The following is a 22,823-nucleotide window of genomic DNA, read 5'->3' on the forward strand; positions in this document are numbered from 1 at the left end:
GGGGCCAGGAGGGGGCAAACTGCATGAGTTTCACTTTAGGTGACTCTTTGTAACCAGGAAGAGCATCCTGGGATCTCCCATCAGTGAGAGACGTAACGTCACCGTGGTGTGAGATTTCTGTGTCACTGACTGAGAGTCCATTCCACAGAAGTCCACAGCGGGCAGCCCAGCCATCACACAGGGTTTCTCACACTCCTAAAAGCCCTGGTTTCTCTGGAAGCCAGATGTTGGCTGAGTGGGCAGAGAATGTCTGTCTTTGGTACGTCTGACTTTGCACAGCAGAGCCAGGGTGTGGGATGACAGCAGACAGTGCGCCCTTCCCTGCCCAGCTGCTCTACTTCCCAAGTCTCCTACGACATTCATTGCGATTGACAGCCCGGGCTGGCACCCTGGTATTAAGCAAGTTGCCGGGGTCACAGTCTTAGAAGCATCTGTGTGATGTGCGTCCACGCGATACTGTTGCTCAGAATTCCCTGGGCCTTCTCCATGTCCACCTGTCCATCCTCTTCTCCTCCCCAGCCCTGACAAGGCTGATTTCCTGCTATGCCAGACGGTGCCCTTTCTGCACCATGGAAAAGTTGGGCTTGCCTATGCCTATGTCTATGTCTATCCCTATGCCTATGCCTAGTGCACCATCTTCTCAGCCTCCACTTGGTATTCTGCATCCTAGCTCCATCCAAAGCCAGTCAGAGCAAGGGAAACTGGAGTTTGTACGCTTATCCCCTGTCCTTTCTCAAACACCTGACGAGGCAGCTTCTGCCAGCCCTAAGCCCACAGATGGCGGGAAGCCTGACCCCTTTATGAAATGCTCTTTCCCCATATCGTCTCCTGTTAGGGGGCCTCAGAGCCACCAGTCTCCCCCGCCACTATCCAGAACAGGTCCCCAGTACAGCCTCAGCTGGTAATTCTAGCCTCCCCAAGGGATGGCGAATTTTCTGGGGAAGAGACTCTTTTGTGCTCATCCTCATCCTGGGATGGAGATGGAGCCTGTGCAGGTGTTCGATGACACTCATTGTATAAGGTTGGCACCCAGGTCACAGGTTCAAGCACAGCCAGGACTTGAACTCCACTCATCTGGGTACAGTTCTACCCTAGCTGCCCATGGCCTTGGGGTCTTTAGGCGGTGCTAGAATAATGGACTGAGGAAGGTCAACAGGGTGGGGACCTCCACCATGCTGGGCGAAAATTTTCCAATGTGGTTCATTTGAGGTCACCCACAGTCTCCAGCAAAAAAAAAAAAAAAAAAAAAAAAAAAAAAAACCATCACCCACGTTATGTAAGCAAGTCCAACTCATTTGTTCCCATTTTGGTGGACTCATACTGTGGTTGGTCACTGGGGCTTCATAAAGGAGTGGGCAGATCCATCTTTCTGGGGAAGGGATCCTCAAACCAGAACCCTGCAAGGGCCCCAGGAGCCTGCCTGCAGCTCCGGGGACACCCTACCCATTTCCAGGCTAGGCTGGTGGGAATCAGAGAAGCAATAACCTCAGCTCTACCCCCACCAGACCCCTTGCAAGAAAACCCAGCAGAGTGTCAAGCCACACGTCCCAGATCTCCATGCTGCTCTGCCCTGAGGAGGCTGTGTGGCCAGTGGCTTGGTACTCCGGGATATCAATCACACCCCACCGCCTCAGACATCCCAGCACAGAAGGAGGCAGCCCCCTAGAGAGGATCTCAGCTGGGAGTCAGGGATGCAGGCTGGAGCAAGCTGCCGGGCAGAGAGCCGGCCGAAGGGTGCAGGGCTGTGACTTGACCAACCTCCGGCTGCACACAGCGTCTCGCCTCATGATGGGTGTTCCGGCCACACATCACAGCAGGTACAAGGCGAAGATGCGGGTGGAAGAGAACCGAGCTGGGGAGGGGGAGCTTGGGGGGGGAGGAGATGGGGCAGGGGTGGGGCGGGGTGGGGGGGCGCACACCGGTACCTGACCCCCGACAGGCTACCTGCACAAGTCTTATAAAGGAAGAGCTTTGGCTGTTTCCAGTGGGTTCCTCATCAGCGATAGCAGCAGTTCACACAGCCACACACCCACAAGGTCACCCCCATCATCACACTCAGTTAAGCATCGTCCGTGACCCCTCCTCATCCCACGGCTGTCTCAGGGCCTTCACACGGCTGTCCCACATCAGGACATTTCCTGACACTGAGGAGGGGCAGATGCTTCCTCTGCACTGCCCGCCCCCTCTCTAACCTCTCCTTGTGGTCCTGGCCACTAGGGTTTTGTTTACACGCTTGGCTTCTCCATGTGCTGTCCTTCCCACACCAAGATCCACTTGGGCGAGCTCTGCGCCTGCACACCTAGAACCCGGGCAATTGCGGGAGGGAGGGAGGGAGGGAGAGAGGGAGGGAGGGAGGGAGGGAGGGAGGGAGGGAGGGAGGGAGGGAGGGAGGGAGGGAGGGAGGGAGGGAGGGAGGATGGGGAGCTGGGGTAAGAACGGCTGGTTCTGCGCACTGAACAGCAGGCCTGAAGCTCACCTGCTCCTGGGCAAGGACCCAGCTACATGCTCACCTCTGGCTCCTTTGATCTCTCCCAACTCACCTAACAAGGGAAATAATAAAATGGCGCGTTCTCAGACACAGCACAATTCTGCAGTGTTCGGTCCTGGGAAGATGCAGCCTGCTGCCCCCCATGAATGCCAGGCCACCTCTGCAAAAGTGTGTCACCCAACTCCACCCACAGAGCCAGCAATTAAAAGCGACAAAGGGTAAAAGGGGTGAAAGCCGGCCTCCTGATGAAAGCCGAGCTTCCTTCTGCAGCCAGCTCAAAGTGACTGGGATGCAGGGTGCATGGGCCGCATCTGCAAGCGTGTCTACAAGCATGGGACGCACCTGCAGGCGTGTCTGCATGCATGGCTGCACCTGCGCTGCTGGGCCTGCGGAAACAGAAGAGGCATAGGATAACATTTTAGCCAAGGATATCTGAACCCATCTGCAGAGACAAAAGAAATGGTGCTGGGCTGTTGAGGACCCATTATGGTGGCGGTGTGTTCATGTCCGGGGAGTGCTAGGCTGGTGACTGTGTGAGGCCGCTTCCACACAACAGGGCTTTGGAAGGAGCTCTGGCAGGTGAGGTTTGGCCTCTGGTGTGACTTAAGAGATGCACAAAATGCCAGGAGCAGCTGGAGGGTGCCAGCTTGCTGCACGCTCTGCTGTTTGAGCCTCAGAGACGGGCAGATGTTCAAAGGGCCCTGAAGCCAGGCCCCCATGCTGGGTAGGGCACACCTGTAATGCCAACCAGCACTCAGGAGGCTGAAACAAGCATACCTCTGTGAGTCTGAAGCCATCTTGGGCAAAAGAGTGAGACCGTATCTCAAGAAATAGATAAATAAATAAATACGTTAAAAGCTCTAATACGGGAAGAGAAGGTATTTGCAATGGCTTGGCCCTGAAGCAAGCTGCAGGGATTCGATGCAGTTTGGGCTCTACTGATTTCACACACACACACACACACACACACACACACACACCTGCCAGTCCTTTGCTTCAGTGGAACTCACCTCTGCACTGCCTTGTAGCCGAGGCCACACACAGCACCCAGGACTCCAGTGCCCATTGAAATTCTCCGAGGGGGTCTGCTGCACCCCAAAGGGCTTTCTTCATCACCTCCCCCAGCTCCAGAAAGCTCCCTGCCACCCACCACCCATAGAGGAGTTGAGATCAATCCCCTGTGCTGTCAAGTTTCATCAGTTTTACTAGGAATTGGCTTTTAGAGCTCATAGAGGCTTATTTGTGTATTTTTGCGCTGATGTCACCACAACACAGCCACGGTCATTTTTATCTTTATTGGTAACAGTTGGGGATAAGCAATGATGAGTTCATTCGATCTGTTGCTGATTTTAATTTGTGTATGTCTGGGGCAAACAGTTTGCTAATTTTTCCTCATTTGGGGGGAAGAGAAAGCCAGTTCATCCGTCATTGGAAAAGTACACAGTGCCAGGGGGCCACAACCCAACACTTTCTCCTCCTGAGAAGCAGGACTTTCCAGCCCTTGTTGTCTGGAGAGAAAGAATTCAGTTGAGAGACGAAGACTGGATTAAGCAGGGATTCACTTAGCAATGCAAAGCAAACCCTCTTGGGGCAAGCCCCTCCTGAGTGAGCGGCCCCCAGGTGGAGAACAGTCCGCTGGGCTCTGCATTATGGTTTTACTACATTTGTTCATTAATCTGTTTGTTTGCCTATGTGAGGGGTTAGTCAGCACATGAGGCAATGTATATGCCACAGTCAGAAGACAGTGTGGTTCTGTTCTCCCGACTTACGGATCCCAGGGATCAAACTCAAGTCATCGGGCTTCATGGCCGGTGCCGTCACCCAGTGAGCTGTCTCACTAGCCAGCCCTATACCGTGGGGGTTTAAGCACTAAGCTGGGTAGCATGCTCACAGAGTAAGGGTGACCCTTACCTCTCCCAAATCATGGTGGACTAGATCTCCATTCTAGAGATGTCCTGGAACTCACTCTGTAGACAGGGCTGGTCTGGAACTCACTCTGCAGATCAGAGATCTGCCTGTCTCTACCTCCCGAGTGCTGGGATTAAAATCATGAGCCGCTATGCCAGGCTTGGAAGTGTTTTCAAATATAAATAAGACCAGGCCTTTCTTCTCTGTCAGGGGGCAGAGTCAAACCCACATAAAAATGAAGTCATAATGACATCAAGTTATTTGAGGCCCCAGACCCTGTGACAGGAAAACCTGGGAGAATGCCTTGTTACCTTAGCCTCTGATACAGTGCAAACCACCTAGTTCCAGCTTCAAGGATACTGAGCCACAGAGAGACACCCTGACCTTCAGAAGATGCAGCCAGGTTCTCTACACTGACCACTCTGTCGCCTGACAGGGCATAAATGCCTGGCCTTGTTATATTTAAAAACATTTTCAAGCTAGGCATAGTGGTACACGTCTTTAATCCCAGCACTTGGAGGCAGAGGCAAGCAGATCTCCGAATTCAAGGTCAGCCTGGTCTACAAAGAGAGTTCTAAGACAGAGAGGGCTACACATGGAAAACCTGTCTAAAGAATAATAAATACGACTAATAATAAAACAAAAACACTTTCATATTAAACCCACAAGCAGGAGGAACCAGCAACTGGGAGACACCTCTAGCGAATGATTGGAGACACGGGGACCCACGTGTTATTTGTTATTTCAAAGCAGGCAACAATAAAAGGTGAACATGCAGGAAAAACACTTTATCGAATGTAAGTGCAAGTCACTTTTTTATAGCTTCTAGAATAAATAGTAATTAAATCATGTAAGCTGTGACAGTGAAATTGCTTATAAAACCAATCCTCCCACCATAATTGCTTAGATACTCACATTTTTATAAATACTGGGTAACTTTATCCATTGCTTTTATCAGCAGAGTGTGACACCAGCTGTTGGTGCTTCATAATTTACCACAGAGTGGGGTGACAGTCACAAACGCATGTGTCTAAAAAAGAATGCACTAACGTGGGCCAAACGAATATGCAGTCTCGGAGATGTCTCTTTCTGTGGTGGATTTGGAAATGGCCGCGGTGCTGATGCATCTGTAGGGGCTGACGATTTGGTTGCCTAATTGTGTTTTGGAAGTAAAATGATGCAGGGTACCCAGCAGTGTCAACGGGCTTTATTGACTCTGTGACTAACCATGAAAAGTCTGTGGCTGAGCCAGGCCAGCCATCCTGCCCCTGCCCCGGCAGGACACAGGTGTCTGACAAGTGCCAGATCTCACCCAGTCACGGGAAGCGCCAGTCATGCAAATCCCACTTCCGGAATGTTCCTGATGTGTGTGTGTGTGGTGGTGGGGAGTCCTGACGCCGGCTTTCTCTGGTTCCTTCACTGCGCTTAATCTCCTTGGGCGCAAAAACAGATCCAAAGGCTGGGCATCTACGCGGACAGGCAGACTATGTGAGGCAAGAGGCGGGAACACAGGAGTCTTCCAACTGGTGGAGACTCCGCTCCCTCTGAGCCTCGTAGACTCCCTGCTTGGCAGGAGTGGAGGGCGTCCACCTGGATCTGGAGGGCGCATGCTCATGCACCCATTTTCCTGGCCTCCATCTGCTTCTCCCGGAAGACAGTGGAGACCCCAGTGAGGTCCTTTTACTGTCTTGGGGCTACTGGGGGACTCAGATGCTGTACCTGTCTCTGCTGTACCTGTCTCTGCTGTACCTGTCTATGCTGTACCTGTCTATGCTGTACCTGTCTATGCTGTACCTGTCTCTGCTGTACCTGTCTCTGCTGTACCTGTCTCTGCTGTACCTGTCTCTGCTGTACCTGTCTCTGCTGTACCTGTCTCTGCTGTACCTGTCTCTGCTGTACCTGTCTCTGCTGTACCTGCCTCTGCTGTACCTGTCTCTGCTGTACCTGCCTCTGCTGTACCTGTCTCTGCTGTACCTGTCTATGCTGTACCTGTCTCTGCTGTACCTGTCTATGCTGTACCTGTCTCTGCTGTACCTGTCTATGCTGTACCTGTCTCTGCTGTACCTGTCTCTGCTGTACCTGCCTCTGCTGTACCTGTCTATGCTGTACCTGTCTATGCTGTACCTGCCTCTGCTGTACCTGTCTCTGCTGTACCTGTCTCTGCTGTACCTGTCTCTGCTGTACCTGTCTCTGCTGTACCTGTGTCTGCAGCCCTCTGCCAGCTGGCCACTCTGACCATCTTCTCTCCTCTTGCAGTCAAGTTCAGCAGCTGCTTGGGCACCAAAGGCACGCAGTATGAGACCAACAGCTTGGACTTCAAAGTCGGGGCGGACGGGACAGTCTTCGCCACCCGGGAGCTGAAGATCCCCTCGGAGCAGGTGGCCTTTACTGTGACTGCGCGGGAACACCAGACTGCCGAGCAATGGGACGCCATGGTGCGGCTGCTGGTAGCCCAGACTTCATCCCCATACTCTGGACACAAGGTAAGAGGACACAGCACAAGCAGGAAGGTCTGGGTCCCCGGACAAGGTGCGTCCTACTCTGGGGAGCCCCAGGCAGAGCCTTTCCCTGACTCCCAGAAGACGAAGGTCGGAAGCTCTTTGCCTGTGCCCCTCAAAGGCGTGGCGTCGGCCCCAGCCTCCTCGCCTTTCTGGGGTGGGGTACTAGAGTCGCCCTCATGAGCAGGACACCTGAGCAAGTGTGCTGAGCCCTGCCCTCAGCCCACTAAACTGACACCACCATGACCTTCTTCGCTGAATTTTGAATGAGTCGCTCACACTTCCGCCTTGCTATGTAGACCACAAATTCTGTGTGCGTAAGCCCGGTCTCTCTGACCCAGTGTTGTACCTACTAGTAGTAGCTATCAAGGTCAGGAGAGTTGGTAAGCAAAGTAGACCAATTAGAGGCCGGGGAAACCAGGGTAAGTCCAATTCAGAGCTACAGTGAGATGGCGGGAGAGACCAAAAATAAATAAATAAATAAATAAAGGAGAGAGGACAACAGACAAGAAGAGACTAGGAGGGATGGGGAGAAAGGGGGAGGGGCGATAGAAGAAGGAAGATAGGAGAGACAGAAAGTGCTGGAGGCAGGAAAGGATAGAGGGAGGAGGAAAGATGGAGGGAGGGAGAGGGAGGGGGAGGGGGAGAGGGTTGGCTGATGGAGGGTTGGGGGATGAAGAGATGGTCTGCAGTCTCTGCACCCTCTTCTTTTCCCAGCTGTATCCCTGGGAGATAAATGGGGGGGGGCGAGGGCATCCCCCAGCCAGTCCTGGTCTGAACAACTCAGTAACCCGACCAGACTCCAAGCAGCCTCTCTGTCGCCCATGTCCTCTCGGTCCCTGCTTGTTGGTGCTGGGAAAGCCTAGGCAGCTGCATCAGCCTGAAGGCATCAGGACTGGGGGTAGCAGAGAGCTTGCGGCCTGGGGTAGCCTGCAGCAGGGAGGCGCTGAGAAAACCAGCCAGAGTGGAGAGGAGAGCGTGGCGGGTCCCTCGGACTCCGTGTGGCTCCGTAATCGCAGTGCACTATCAGGCAGCCTCGGGCAGCAGCGTGGGGGCTCCCCCAGGAAATGCCCACCAGGCCTGAAGCTGGCTGAGCGAAGTTAACCACATTCTTCTGTACCGGTTTGCCCCAGAGCGTTACATAAGTGAATGTACCTTTGAAAGCCTCTCAGTGGGAGAAAAAATCTGCACATTTGCAAAACCCTATCTGACCAAGGAACCCTTTGTGGGGCAGCTTGCAGGGCAAGGGACCCACTCTGGGTTGTGATCTTCTTTCTTGAGTCCAAGTAAGAGCAGACTTGGGAGGACAGTCTTCCCCACCATGGTGTGTAGGTCATGGGCGCCCCACCCTGGGTATGGGAACCAAGCATCTTAACACATTTCTAGAGAGATCACACACACAGAGAGATACTCACTCACACACACACACACACACACACACACACACACACACACACACCCTTCACCTATGGACCCTGAAGACTCCAAGGCAGGCAGGCGTGTCTGCTCACTCTTCCCCTCTGTATTCGTCCCTGTTCTTGCTGCAGTGAGAGATGACGGACAGGAGGCAAGCTGTGTGAAGATAAAGTCTGTGGCTCACAGTTCAGAAAGACACAGTCCGTTATAGAGGGGAAGCCGGGGTAGCTGGAAGGCAGGGCTGCCGGTCACATTGCCTTGCCGCCACACTCGGAAAGCAGAAAGAGGTGACTGGTGGTCCTAAGCTCCCTTTCTCTTTTTAATTCAGCCCAGGACTCCAGCCATGAGGGGAAGTTCCTCACAGACAGGCACAGAGGCTTGCCTTCTCGGGGGGGGGGTTCTAGATCGTGTCAGACTGGCGATCAATATTAATCATCACAGCTGTGATTCCCTGAACCGAGTGTCTCCAGGCTCTGGATTGTGACGCAGAAACCATACCTGGTGATCAAAAATCAGGCTCCTTTGAGCCCATCAGAGGCTTGGGGTAAAATTACCGACTGAGAATAGATCAACGCCTCTTGTTAGGCGTGTCCGTGACGTGAGCTCGGATGCGTGTGTCCCCAGTTAGAGGCTTCTATCGCCATACACCACAGAGGATAGCCTGGAAAGGACCAACAATCACAACAAAGGACACGAAACTCAGGTCCCAGGCTCGGAGGGCGTGTTAGCCCAATCAGTCCTGACCCCGTGACACGTGACTTCAGGTGACAGCGGCCTCTCCGGTCTCCCACTGAGTTTCATGTCTCTCTTGCTGCTGACGACCCTTTCCTGACTCTAGAGTTCCACTCAGACCGCACTCTGAATCTCAGTTTGTCACCCCGAGGATAGAGGGTGACAGCGTCTCTGCATCACAGACAACAAGGACGACGAGCTGTGTCACCCAGCCTGTTTCACAGGGGAGAATTGGTCCTCCAGGAGGAAGTAACTGGTCCTCCAGGAGGAAGTAACTGGTCCTCCGGGAGGAAGTAACTGGTCCTCCAGGAGGAAGTAAATGATGCCTCTCTGGGTTCGCCCGAGCCCAGCAGAGGAAAAGCTAAGATTCTCCAGTTTGCTGTCGGGGAGTTGGGGAATTTCATGGTTGATTATCCTGCAATAGAAAGAGAGCAGTGATGCCATCGACATCCTGTCCTGGAGCTGAGGAGAGTACACCACGAGGTCCTGTGAGCAAAGGAGGACATGTAGAACAGCCATTTTACCGTACCCCAGCCTCACAGTCCTTAATCCAGGGCAGAGTCCAGGGGCTGGGGAAGGAGGAGGGGTTGAGCCCAAGGAACGACTGGGACTATGGGATCCTGGTGTCTGTTGGCACTCTCTTACAGGAAGGGACACACTGATAACACACTTCAGCACACTGTCCCTCCAGCTGTGGCTCAAGGAGACCCCAGTTCCTGGTGCTCCTGTCTGCCTGCCAGAGCCAAGGCAGGGCTCCTCTAGGGGAGACTTTGGTTCAAGCCTTAAACAAATCTCCTTTCACACATGATGTCTAGCGCTCAAGTGAAAATAACCAGACACGTGAAATGGAGGAAAACAAAAATTAATGAAAATCCAGGGAAGCAGTAAATCTGGTCTGTGATTTAAGGATGGGTGAGGTGAGAAGGGTTGAGGTGAGGATAGATGAGGTGGGGATGGAGGAGGCAGGGATGGGGGAGGCGGGGATGGGAGAGGTGAAATATGGGTGTGATGAAACATTGTGAGGGTTCTGGGCAGAATGCAATTCCTTGGATGTTAACACCACATGTGGAAAGCAGAGAGTGTGTAAACTCTGGACAGAAAATATATAAACTCTGGGAAGTGGCTGCTGACACCACAGCTACCTGAGATGCATTGTTCTGGAACAGCGGTTCTCAACCTGTGTGCTGCAACCAAAAAAAAAAAAAAAAAAAAAGACTGCCAGAAAACTCAGGTATTTACATTATGATTCATAAGTGGCAAAATTGCAGTTATGAAGGAGCAACAAAAATAATTTTATGGTTTGGGGTCACCATAACATGAGGAACAGTTTTAAAGTGTTGAAGCGTTAGAAAGGTTGAGAATCACTGTTCTGGAACACTCCGGGATCCGATTTTTATAAAGTTGATCATTCCTTACCCAGAATGCTTGGAGGCAGAGAGTTTCAGACTTCTTCAGATTTTAGAATATTTGCTTAAGACTATAATGTGAGGCATCTTAGGACACAACCCAAGGCAAATACAGAATTAATCTGTTTGATCTACATTTTATACCGTTAGCCTTGGAGCTGTGTGTGTGTGTGTGTGTGTGTGTGTTGCTTGTGTGGTGTGTGTGTGCACATATGTGCATGCTTGTGTGCATGCTTGTATGTGTGTGTGCGTGTGTGTGTACTTGTGTGTGTGCATGAGTGTGTATACATGTGTGTGCCTGCATGCATGCATGTGCACACATGTGCAGGTGTGTGTGAGTGTTTACTGTGACACATCACACGAAGTCAGGTTTGGGATTTTCCACTCTGAGTGTCATAATGGTGCTCAAAACATTTCAGAATTTGAATTTTTATAAGAAATGTTCAATTTGTACTTTGATAAGATAAAAAATAGTTACTCTAGGGGCTGGAGAGGCGGTACCATGGCTACAAGCACTTGATGCTCTTACAGAGGACCCAGGTTCAATTCCCCACTCCCACATGGTCACTCATGGCTCCCGGTAACTCTAGTTCCAGGGGATACAGCCCCCTCTTCTGGCCTTTGCAGGCACAGCACACATGTAGTGCATATATGTATTTGCAAGCAAAACACTTAAACATCCATAATATAAGTACATATTTTTAAAAATTATGTTTTTAAAAATAAAACTTTCCTTTAAAACACTTAAAGTCTTTGAAAAATCACTGAGAGTCATAAGATTGTGTGTGTGTGTGTGTGTGTGTATGTCTGTGTGTTCGAAGATAATAAATTCAAGAAAGAAGAAAGGAAAACACAAAACAGATGGGCTAATATATTTCTCTTGGAGTAAGATGGTATGCTTACAAATATATCGGTAATTATAAAAAATGAAGACATGTTAACATACAAATAAAAGAAAACATGTTGACAGACGGAATAAGTAAGAACCCTGCGAGGTGCAGCTTGCTAAACATGCGTCTTGAAAGTGTAAGAACGGAGACAGGTTGAAAGTAAAATCCTAGGGGGGAGAAAAAACCTGTGTGAGTAACAAGCAGAAGAAACCTGGAGGCAGCTCTGTTGACGTGAGACAAACTGGAGCAAAGCCTCGTGTGAAGGGGACACGTCACAAAGACGAGAAGACCTGGGCCGGCGTGCACATATGTGACTTCAAGCAGTTGACAGCAAAGTTGATAGAAGTAAAGAGAGAAATAACAAGCAGGCGTGCAATTCACTGTAACCGTTAGCAAGCCCCCATCTGTGAGTAACAGACAGACACACCAGCTACCGTGAGGAGACAGAAGGGGACCACACAGTCAGGAGGCTCAGCCTTGCGCTGAGAAGTCTGTAACTCAGAACCCACTGCTGCTAAGCGCCCCCGACTTCTAACTACACACAGACCAGTTCCAACCTTTAACCCAAAAAGCCTCACCATAGCTGCAAGATTTAAAGCCCAGATAGACATGGATTGTAGAGGGTTTTGGTTTGTTTGTTTGCTTGCTTTAAATGTCAGAGCAATTAAGCTAAAAACCACTAGCAAAGAAGATAACTGTAAAATATCCATAGATTTGTAAGTCAAGTAAAATCTTTGTTCTTACCCCCTGAAGAATGGAACTGAAATGTAAATTAAGGAGTATGTTGACTGCAAAAAACAATAAAAAAAAAACTAGTGGGGTACAACCAGGTGGAAATGTCTGGGCTCAATGAATGGTGGGATAAAGACAGGAAACTGACTTTTAAATACCCATACCTAGAAACTGCCAAATGGGCAGAAAATGAGGCCCAACTAACAGAAAGATAGCAGAGAGGGAGAACACAGGAAATCAGAAAGTCCCAGAACCAGTGACAAAAGTTGGCTCATAAATGATGAAACTGATCACTGGGGGCTTGAAAAAAAAACAGATGCAACAAACAACCAATTCCAGGGTAAAAAGATGGCTCTGACCAATCATATGGACGTTATGTGAGGGGAGTGTGTGCGATTTTAATTCCAGGGTAAAAAGATGGCTCTGACCAATTATATGGACGTTATGTGAGGGGAGTGTGTGCGATTCTAATTCCAGGGTAAAAAGATGGCTCTGACCAATCATATGGACGTTATGTGAGGGGAGTGTGTGCGATTTTTTCCAAAAGCATTGAGAGACAATAAACGTAAAGTTTACCAAAACTAACATGATTTAAAAAAAACCCTCTGATCTATGTTATTACACTTGACCTTAGCCAAAAGGCAGAGAAACTGCCAAGTTTATGTATGTATGTATGTATATAATATGTATACAAAATTAAAATCTGTATCAAGGGAACATTGCAACACGGCAAGCAGGTTCTGCCTTAGCTAAGAGGAGAAAGTAAGATTAACTCCACATGAACTTACCCAGAGAGTTAAACGAGAAGGTTAGTCCTTTAAACTCAAATGAAGACCATGTCTCAAACCAGCAGTCACCGCCCAGGTGAACAGGACTCACATCTGGAACTCAACATGAGGTGTTCCCAAAGCACAACATTGTCTTTCCGACAAAAACCTTCTTCAAAAAACCAGCAAAACTGTGTCCCAAACCAAAATCCAAAACTTTTGGAAGGCATGACAGAAAAGGTAATCATGGATCAGTGACACCCATTAATTTATGAAGCAAAACATTAAACCTTAATCTAGATACGTTTACATAGATTGATAAATCATGCCCGAGTTGTATTTATCCTATGAATATAAGATTAGCCTCGTCTGCACAGTTCATAGAAAGACTAAAGGATTGCATAATGCCCTACATATCAATCACTGAAAGTTAACTTCTATTCCAGATACTGGGGGTTTTCAGGTTATTAGGAAAGAAAGCTCACAAAGAGAATCTGCCAACTCCACAGTGGCCATCCAAACAGCTGTTGAAATAGGGAAAGGGGACTCCCACCTCATGCGCCGAAGGTCAAGCCACCGCGATAAGACAAGAAAAGGAGATCAAGACAAATAAGGCTAGCACTGAAATGTAGAAACTAAAGGGGCTACAGGTAAGTCAGTGGGACTGATGTATGAGACCGGACGGATCCGAGAAACTGCGCTCTGTGCGCCAACAATGCAAGTGAAGCTTAACGGCACTCAGTAGCTCACATTACTTATTGATGCAAGTTTAAATATCTTCTTAAATTCCTGGAAGACTTCAGGTCATGAAGCTATTAATTCTACCTTGTGCTTAGCTGAACCCCTGCCTCTGCTCAGCAAACAGCAGTTGTACCCCCAACTGTCTCTGGTCACTGCCAAGGATTCCTCGGGGACAAAGCTGACCTCGTTCAAGAGCCATGGGACTCAGCAGTTAGAGCAGCTTTGGGAGCAAAGATTCAGGGGGTGGGGGGACAGAATAATAATAATCCCAGAAGAAAATTGTTTACATTATTTATTTGTGTTTGTGTGTGTGTGTAAGGGCACACTGCTGCAGCATACATGGCAAGGTCAGAGGAGAGTTTGTGGAAATCCATTTTCTCCTTCTACCAGGTAGATTCCAGGGCCACCAGGCTTGGCCGCAAGTAAGTGCCTTTACCTGCTCAGTTTCCACCCTGGATTCCTTGAGAGTCAATAGACTCCAGCAAAGAATAAGTTCACTAGCTCCAGAGGGTCTAGGGAAGAAATGGCCACCTGCAAAACCCAGTCCCTGGAGCAATAAAGTCCCACAGCAGCTGTCACAGAAAGGGGCATTGAAGTGGTTCCTCAAGGACTGTTGCCCAGGGACCCCCATATGCATGCATGCATGCATACATGCATGCATACACACATACATACACACACATATATGATACTTGCATATATACATACATATATAATATGTATATCTTTTAACAACACATGACACATAAATATATATAGCACCTATGATACCAGAACTAAAGCACTAACCATACACATGCATGCATACATATGCACTACACACATGCATGCAACACACACAGACACCAAACAATATACATGTACCCATATACAACACACACTACACATATTACATATACACTACACATTTGCATACATATATTATATACACACTACATGCACACATATGCTACAATTATACTACACACGCATGCACTGCGCACATGTACACAATACATGTACACAGGCTCCATGCATGCACACATATACATTGCACTTGCACACGGGCCTACATGCACATACAACACACAAGCACACATACATACTTAAAAACACATACGCCGAGGGCTTCCCAGCTTGGGCTTGGAAGTGAATCTCCATGGAGGGTGCACCCTAAGCAAGAGTCCTGTTATAGAAGGTTCTAGAGAGGAAAGTGGCCGCCTGTAAATCAGAGCCCACGGAATGTCTAAGTTCCGGGGACGCTCTCATGGAAAGGGGTCTTTGAGTAAATCCCTCAAGGACTGTTGCCGAGGGATCCCCTAATTTCTCGGTTCTGTTCATTTCATTTCTCTTCTGCGCCCAACACCTCCCCATTCATTATTTTAGCGACTCTCCTTGGCTCTGGGTAAAACCGACAGCTTTACAGTTAGATGAACCATAAAAATTTGGCAACTTCTCTCCTCCCCCCAACCCCCGGCAGCTATTAAAGGCTGCCTTTCCGCGGGTGATGTGAGTGGTGCTCCAATCTGGAAGACCATCCTTTTGTGCAGTCTTGCAGGAAAGCCGATAGCAATTCAATTAGAAAATGCAAATGAGGTCACATATTTCCCAGAGGAGCGATGAGGTGCCCCTGAGGAATCTGAGCGACATGCGGCCTCACGGTAAATACTGAAAGATGAAGCTTCCCTCGCTGCCGTCGTCTGCCCAGCTGGTACAGTGCTTGAGTGTGGCAATGGGGCCTGTGGGTACAGTTTGCCAAAAAAGACACTGTTGTTTATGAAACTAATATTGGGTCTTCCAGCACGGCAGCACTTTCGAAGGATCCGTTCACAGGCAGCTGCGAACCACCCTGGGCTCCAGCCACCAGGGATCGGTCGTGTCTAACCTAGAGTGCCGTAGAAGGTGATCGACCCCCGTTTGGAGATGGATTTTACAGTGGGTTAGATCCACAGCGACGGGTGGCCCTGTGAAGGGGAATTCTAGACACAGACACACGGGGAGAACTTTGCCAGGAGGTGAAAACAAGGACAGAGCATCTCCACATTCCCCAGATTGCCAAGGAATGTCAGCATGCCGGGAGCCAGGTAGGCGAGGAGTCAACCCCTCAGCCTCAGCCAGCACTTTGATCTTGGACTCTGGCCTCCCAGTGGAAGAGAATAAACCTCTGTTGGCTTAGGATTCCCTCCCCTGAGTCCATACCCCTTTGTCCTGCAGCCTGTTGATAATATTACAAGGGGCATGGTGGTCCAAAACCTCCACCCCCGGGGTCCATCCCCCTATCCTATCCTGGGCCCACCCCCGTTATTCATCAGGCCCATCATCCTATCCCTCATGCCCAGCGCTCTCCTCTTGGTCCCTTACCCTCCCATTTTGTAGCTCATTGTCACATGCACGGGGTTCACCGCCCACTTTCTGTCCCCTTCGCAGCCTCCCCTCGTGTCACGGTAGGCTACCCCATCCTGAAGGTGGGTAGTGACATTCTTGTTTCTGCATTGAGGTTTCCACGCTGCCTGTGAGAAACATGGAAAGGGGAAGTCTGGTTAGAAATTAGTTCCAACCGTCCCCAGAGGCCATCAAACACAGAGACCCTGTGGTCCTTCCGGCTGAACAGTGCCCTAAGAAGGGGCTGTGGCCCTTTGTAGACCCCGCCTGTTGTAATTTAAGAAAAATGGAGTGCAAGAGAAAGAGGTCACGTGACAGACTTCAAGCAGAGAGGTTTTGTTTTTATTTTGTTTTTTGGGGTTTTTTTTTTTGCATTAAGGAAAGGGATCATAAAAAGAAGAAAGGGAAAGGGGAAAGACCAGCCTCCAGAGACAGGAGAGGAGAGAGGAAGGAGGGGGAATGAAGGGTAGAGAGAGAGAGAAAGAAAGAAAAAAAGAAAGAAAGAAAGAAAGGAAGAAAGGAAGAAAGAAAGAAAGAGGAAGAAAGAAAGAAAAGAGAAGGATGGGAGGTGGGCAGGGCCCTTTTAAAAGGGAACACAGTGAACATACACAGGTGTGTTGCTCTTAGTGGCTGCAGCTGAGGGCGTATCCTGTCAGAACCCCAAGGGCAGCCCAGTACAGATGCCTGAATGCTAACATGGTCCCTGGTGAATTCTGGAAGCCTGGTATTCTGAAACCTAACCTAGACACTTCGAGGCTCAGAGGCTCTCGTTAAGGGAGGCCTTGGGGTCCTGGAACACTGAGGCTGCAGTGACCCTGGGTGTTGTGCGTGGGATTGTGTGTGCAAGAGGCAGGGAGAAGCCACTAGAGGCGTTAGGTGGCGTGTAGGCCATGACACTTGTATCTCAGAAAACACCCAAAGATGACACTCGAGGAGACTGAAAAATACCAATTCCAGAAAAAGTAAGCTGCAGAAGTGTTGGCAAGCTGTGAGAACTCTGTCACTATCCTTGCTGTCTTCATGACTCCACTACTCTGCAGGTCTGGGCTCAAATGCCCAGGGGCTGGGAGACACATACGGTCACTGGTTCATGTGTCTCTTGTGACGGCCGACCAGTGTCGCTAAAAAAAAAAAAAAAAAAAAAAAACTTGTAGAAGATGGACATGAGTAGAACCACAGCCCAAGAGTACCAGGCTCCACTTGGCAGTGGTAAGATCCTTCAGTATCACCGGGTGGTGGTGGCAGCGCACGCCTTTAATCCCCAGCCCTCGGGAGGCAGAGGCAGGTGGATCTCTGTGAGTTCGAGGCCAGCCTGGTCTACAGAGCGAGTTCCAGGACAGGTTCCAAAACAATACAGAGAAACCCTGTCTCGAAAAACGTCGGTGTTGTACCCCGTGTGACCCACGGTAGTGGGTCCCTGCGCTGTGAGGGGCACAGGAGATAGACTTGAATGAGTGTCCTCAGCTCCTCCCTGCCCCCACACTGTGACAGCCATCCAGCCGGCAACACTGACGATGGCACCGCTCAGGGTCAGAGTGAGTCACAGCTACTGAAGTTCAAACTCGGGTGACATTCTTCAGAACTCGACAGTGTTACAACTCTCCGCTTTGTAGTGAGTGACAGGAGGTGTGAGGACTTGCCTAGGCACCGGGGCCAGGTGACAACGGGGCTTACCTGTAGCGAAGTCCCTGTCTCGCTAGGCTATGAAAGCCTCCCAGGTCACAGACGTGACATGTTCTTCTGCCACTTGTCAGTCATGTTACTCTCTTTGTGCCAGTTCCTGAAATTGTCACAGACTCAATAGGGAGTCGGCTGGGGGGGGGGAATGACACGACACCGGACTGACTGTGTGAAAACTCTGCCAAGATGCGGCCATCCTACTCCTTGGAAAGCCCACAACCCCACATTCCCACATTTAGGCCTGTCTACAAAGGGAGGGTGATAACACCCATCCAGTCGCTCGGAGGACACCGTGACGCACCGTGACGGCCACTGGGTCTGAACGAGAAACCCGAGCATCCCACCCAATAGGTAGCAAAGGGTGACAGGTCTAGGGAGTGGCCCCAGAGGAGGTGCAGGCCCACACAGTGGTCACTGTCTCTCACATTACTGCTCACCTATGATTTCTCACTGGAGGTGAGTGTGTTTGTGTGTGTGTGTGTGTGTGGTGAGTGCAAGCTCTCGTGTATGTGTGTCTACATGTATGTGGCCTCAGAGAGCCTGAGAAGAGCCTCCAGGGAAGAAAGGTTAACACCCCTGCCTCCGCCTCCAGAGAAGCAAGACCCCTCCCCTTCTGGCGTGGAAAGTGTACCTCTGACCACGCATGTACATTTCTCTCCAAGGTGTCTGTGTGGGAGTCGATTGCAAAGAAAAAGGCCATGTGTCCCTGGAAGAGTCTTTGGAGGCGATGAGGAAGTGCTCATGGCCAAAAAGATTCCCAACAAGGACAGGCTGTCCGTGTCCCTAACTCCCACAGACATGGGTGCAGAGCCTTGTGTCAGGACATGGCAGCACCAGGTAGTGGACACTATGGCTGAGCACCATGTGGTATCTGTGAGAAAAGGCTGTCCATGGGCTCCTTCTCTGCACTCCACCCAAGACCTGCAGGAACCACACACGGAGAGGAGCAGGTCAGATGGTGTTTGGTCCCGTGAACAAGTCCAGAAAGGAGTGATGCATTTCCCCTCAGTTTCCGGGCTGAATCTAAGAATTTCCTTACAGTGGTTGTGGGTTTGCAGAGGGTTTCCCCTCCCCTCCCTTTTCCTTTGTTCCGAAAACTAAAGGGCAGTTTTGTGTATGGTGTTTCTCACTACACATAATTTTCTTTACTCCCTGGAGCAACTGTTGTTCTCATCAAGGGCATTTAGTGATGTCTGAAGCCATTCTGGCTGTTGTGGCAAGTGTGCCTGGTGCTACTTGGGTGAAGGGCAGGGATGCCGCCAGCAGTCTCCAGTGCCCAGGGTGGTGGAACTCATGCCAACACTGTCTCCAGTGCCCAGGGTGGTGAGACTCACGGCTCACACTGTCTCCAGTGCCCAGGGTGGTGGAACTCATGCCAACACTGTCTGCAGTGCCCAGGGTGGTGAGATTCACAGCCCACACTGTCTCCAGTGCCCAGGGTGGTGAGACTCATGCCCACACTGTCTCCAGTGCCCAGGGTGGTGGGACTCATGGCTCACACTGTCTCCAGTGCCCAGGGTGGTGGGACTCACGGCTCACACTGTCTGCAGTGCCCAGGGTGGTGAGACTCATGCCCACACTGTCTGCAGTGCCCAGGGTGGTGGGACTCACGGCTCACACTGTCTGCAGTGCCCAGGGTGGTGGGATTCACGGCTCACACTGTCTGCAGTGCCCAGGGTGGTGGGACTCACGGCTCACACTGTCTCCAGTGCCCAGGGTGGTGGAACTCATGCCAACACTGTCTGCAGTGCCCAGGGTGGTGAGATTCACAGCCCACACTGTCTCCAGTGCCCAGGGTGGTGAGACTCATGCCCACACTGTCTCCAGTGCCCAGGGTGGTGGGACTCACGGCTCACACTGTCTCCAGTGCCCAGGGTGGTGGGACTCACGGCTCACACTGTCTGCAGTGCCCAGGGTGGTGAGACTCATGCCCACACTGTCTGCAGTGCCCAGGGTGGTGGGACTCACGGCTCACACTGTCTGCAGTGCCCAGGGTGGTGGGATTCACGGCTCACACTGTCTGCAGTGCCCAGGGTGGTGGGACTCACGGCTCACACTGTCTCCAGTGCCCAGGGTGGTGGGACTCACGGCTCACACTGTCTGCAGTGCCCAGGGTGGTGAGACTCATGCCCACACTGTCTGCAGTGCCCAGGGTGGTGGGACTCACGGCTCACACTGTCTGCAGTGCCCAGGGTGGTGGGATTCACGGCTCACACTGTCTGCAGTGCCCAGGGTGGTGGGACTCACGGCTCACACTGTCTCCAGTGCCCAGGGTGGTGAGATTCACAGCCCACACTGTCTCCAGTGCCCAGCGAGGTGGGACTCACGGCTCACAATGTCTGCAGTTCCCAGGATGGTCCAATTTAGGGACATAATCTGATAACTAACTCCAGGCCTCCAGTCCTCAGACAGGACCTGATTCCACCACTCTACATTACGGTCACGAGTAAATTAAAAGCTGCCTCAGTCAATAGCTGCCTGCACACGGAAGGTAGCTTACACAGAAAATCTAAGCCCAAACTGTCCTTGCAGATAGAGGCAGTGACAAAATAATCACCCTGCCCTGTTCAGGAAGCTTTCCTGTGCAGACCTCGGTAGAATTTCAGCATCTCTCAGCTTTGCGAGCGATCAGAGCTGAGTAGCATCTGACTTCTGGGGCAAGGACGGCATTCATCGCCCACCTGGGGCCTTTTCAGAGAGAATTCGTGCAAAGGCGTGTGTGTAGTAGCTCGGTGCTCTTTCCGTGAGTGTGGCTATCTTTCTGTTGTTTTATTTTGTGTTTGTTAAATGCCATTTTATTCTGCCTCAGCTGTTCCTTGGCTACTATGGAAACCAGCAAGAAGTCTGCAGACAGAAGCCTAGCTAAATATTTTAAATGCGTGTGCTTGCAGACAAGAAAAATGGACCCTTTCCAGAGTTACATTGAAAAGGAAGAGGCACGGGAATAAACTGTACAGGAGGGAGAGGGAAGGGGGGGCGAAAGGTGGGGAGGGGGAGGGAGGGGGAGGGGAGAAGCCTAATTATCTAATGACTCTCAGTTAAAAGCAATGCCAGGCTCGACAGTGGTGGGAAACCACATTACTGTCCTTATTGAAACAAGTTGAATCTAGAACTCTGGGGAAGTCACAAAAAGTCAGAAGACACAGGACAGAAGACAGCCATCAGTAGGTTTATTTGGGGAACCATGGTATCTCATCGTCCCCCTGTTACAGTGTGAGTTCACTCATGATGCAGAAACCATGCTTTGCTTTGACCCAGTTAACAACCTGAGATGCCAGACTTTAAGACACAAATTATTTGTGTGGCCCAGCATGGCTCCATATTTACCTGTGTTTTGGGAGGAGCAGAGCTATTGGGTTATGATCCCGGTGACGCTGTGGGTGCCCAGCACACACAGAGCTGTAGGTGTTAGGAGCTGTGTGTCAGCAAAGGCTGATGGGTAAGAGAATGGAGATGCTAGCCAAGCAGCTGAAGGCTGCTGGCTGTTGAGAGAGGCCAGAGAAGGAGGTAGAAAGGGTTTTGAAGATTCCAGAACCTTCCCTGCTAGGAGCACCATCTGCCTGGGGCCGGGGCTAGAGTCCTTCTACTCACACATACAGTCTGATGCATGTAACATCCTCCCTACACATACAGCCTGATGCATGTAACATCCTTCCCCAAACACATACAGTCTGATACATGTAACATCCTCCCACACACATACAGCCTGATGCATGTAACATCCTTCCCACACATACAGTCTGATGCATGTAACATCCTTCCCACACATACAGTCTGATGCATGTAACATCCTTCCCCTCCCACATACAGCCTGATGCATTTAACATGCTTGGGTTGCCACTTCACTCTACTGGGCAGTAGGTACTACACTGGCGGGCTGTGTCTGGCAGTGGATCCCAGGGAAAGCCCACGCCCTTCTGGCCATAGGAAGTCCACAAGACTCTATCCCTCACCTCCCATCCCCCGCCACACACACACACACACACACACACACACACACACACACACACACACACACACAGAGTTATAAGTTGCCTATGCCCAGTCCTCAGTCACCACTTAACAGAGGCTATAAGATGAGTCTGTGTAGCTCCTGTGGTCCCTGCCTCTGCCTCTGCCACTCTGGAAGGCAAACACAATTGTAGACAGAGTTTAAACCCTTCCTTCACACATCTGTCATGTTAGATAGCTGAAGGTTTTTTTTTAAGCTATTATAACTTTGCCCAGTGTTTCTGTTTCATGTGTGAATGTGTGTGTTGGCGTGTGCGTGCCGCCGTGTGCATGTGGAGGTCACAGGACAACTTGGTGGAGTAGGTTCTCTCCTTCAATCTTGCGTGGGCCCCGGGGAATCCATCCCAGCGCTCTAGGGTTGTGTAACAAATGCTCTACCAGCTGAGCCAGCTCGTTGGTCCCTTAGACACCCTTTCCGTGGCTATGACCCTGAGCCCCCAATGTCGTTTCCCAGAAAGAAATTCTCTGATCCCAGGTCTCTCCCACCAGTCAACTTCCCTTGCTCATCACGGCTGTCGGCCGATTCTCTCCACCTCTTTCTGCTCTGCTCTCCTTTATTTTATTTCATTGCTTTTGTAGTGTGGATGAAAACCAAGGCCTTGTGCACGCTGGGAAAACACTCTACCACGAGGCTACATCTAAGTTTTTCACTTTTTCATCTGTGACTGGACTTCACTGAGAGCTCAGGCGGCCGCTCAACTTCCGTCCTCCTGCCTCAGCCTAGCAAGTAGCTGAGATTGTATGACTGCACCACAGGCTTCCTCTTCTGCCTTTCCAGTTGCAGGAGGGGAACCTTGGCTGGGAGAGGCGGGGCTTACGCGAGTGTACCTAGGCAAGAAGGCAGATCCCCAGTTTGTCACCACCCCAATATGTACTATTGCTTTCCTGATGGAATTTCCTGGCCAGAAGACTTAGAGGAAGAAAACAGGGCCGCAAAAACATCCCCACTCTGTCTTTGCCTCCACACACTCCCTTTATTCTGTGCCCAATCAACTCTTACTATCTGTTTATGCAAATTAGAACCTCTGGCGCCTTATGAAAAACGATGTGTCAGGGTTAGTGGGTTCACGGGGCTGTGCTGTCAACCACAGACATTCCCAAAGAGTCACATGGGTGGCAAAAGCTGGTGATTACATCTCACGAGGCAAGGCTGGCAGTGTGACACCTTGACTTAAGGGGCTGTGTCCCAGGGC

At 50.6% G+C, this 22,823-nt stretch overlaps 1 protein-coding gene across 4 annotated transcripts in view; it reads left to right on the top strand.

The window, feature by feature from the left end:
* Cdh4 (cadherin 4) overlaps positions 1-22,823 on the top strand; it is a 498,494-nt gene that overhangs the window by 356,567 nt on the left and 119,104 nt on the right. For 3 of the 4 annotated variants that reach the window (XM_040732662.1, XM_005074507.4, XM_040732664.1), the window contains exon 3: positions 6,653-6,879. In XM_040732662.1, coding sequence (XP_040588596.1) covers positions 6,653-6,879 — 227 coding nt within the window. Of the gene's footprint in view, positions 1-1,330; positions 1,818-6,652; positions 6,880-22,823 lie in introns of those variants that run through there. The other variant, XM_040732663.1, reaches the window with a different exon arrangement.

Source organism: Mesocricetus auratus, unplaced genomic scaffold (genome assembly GCF_017639785.1).
Source record: "Mesocricetus auratus isolate SY011 unplaced genomic scaffold, BCM_Maur_2.0 Super-Scaffold_100028, whole genome shotgun sequence".
Taxonomy (NCBI): Eukaryota; Metazoa; Chordata; class Mammalia; order Rodentia; family Cricetidae; genus Mesocricetus; species Mesocricetus auratus.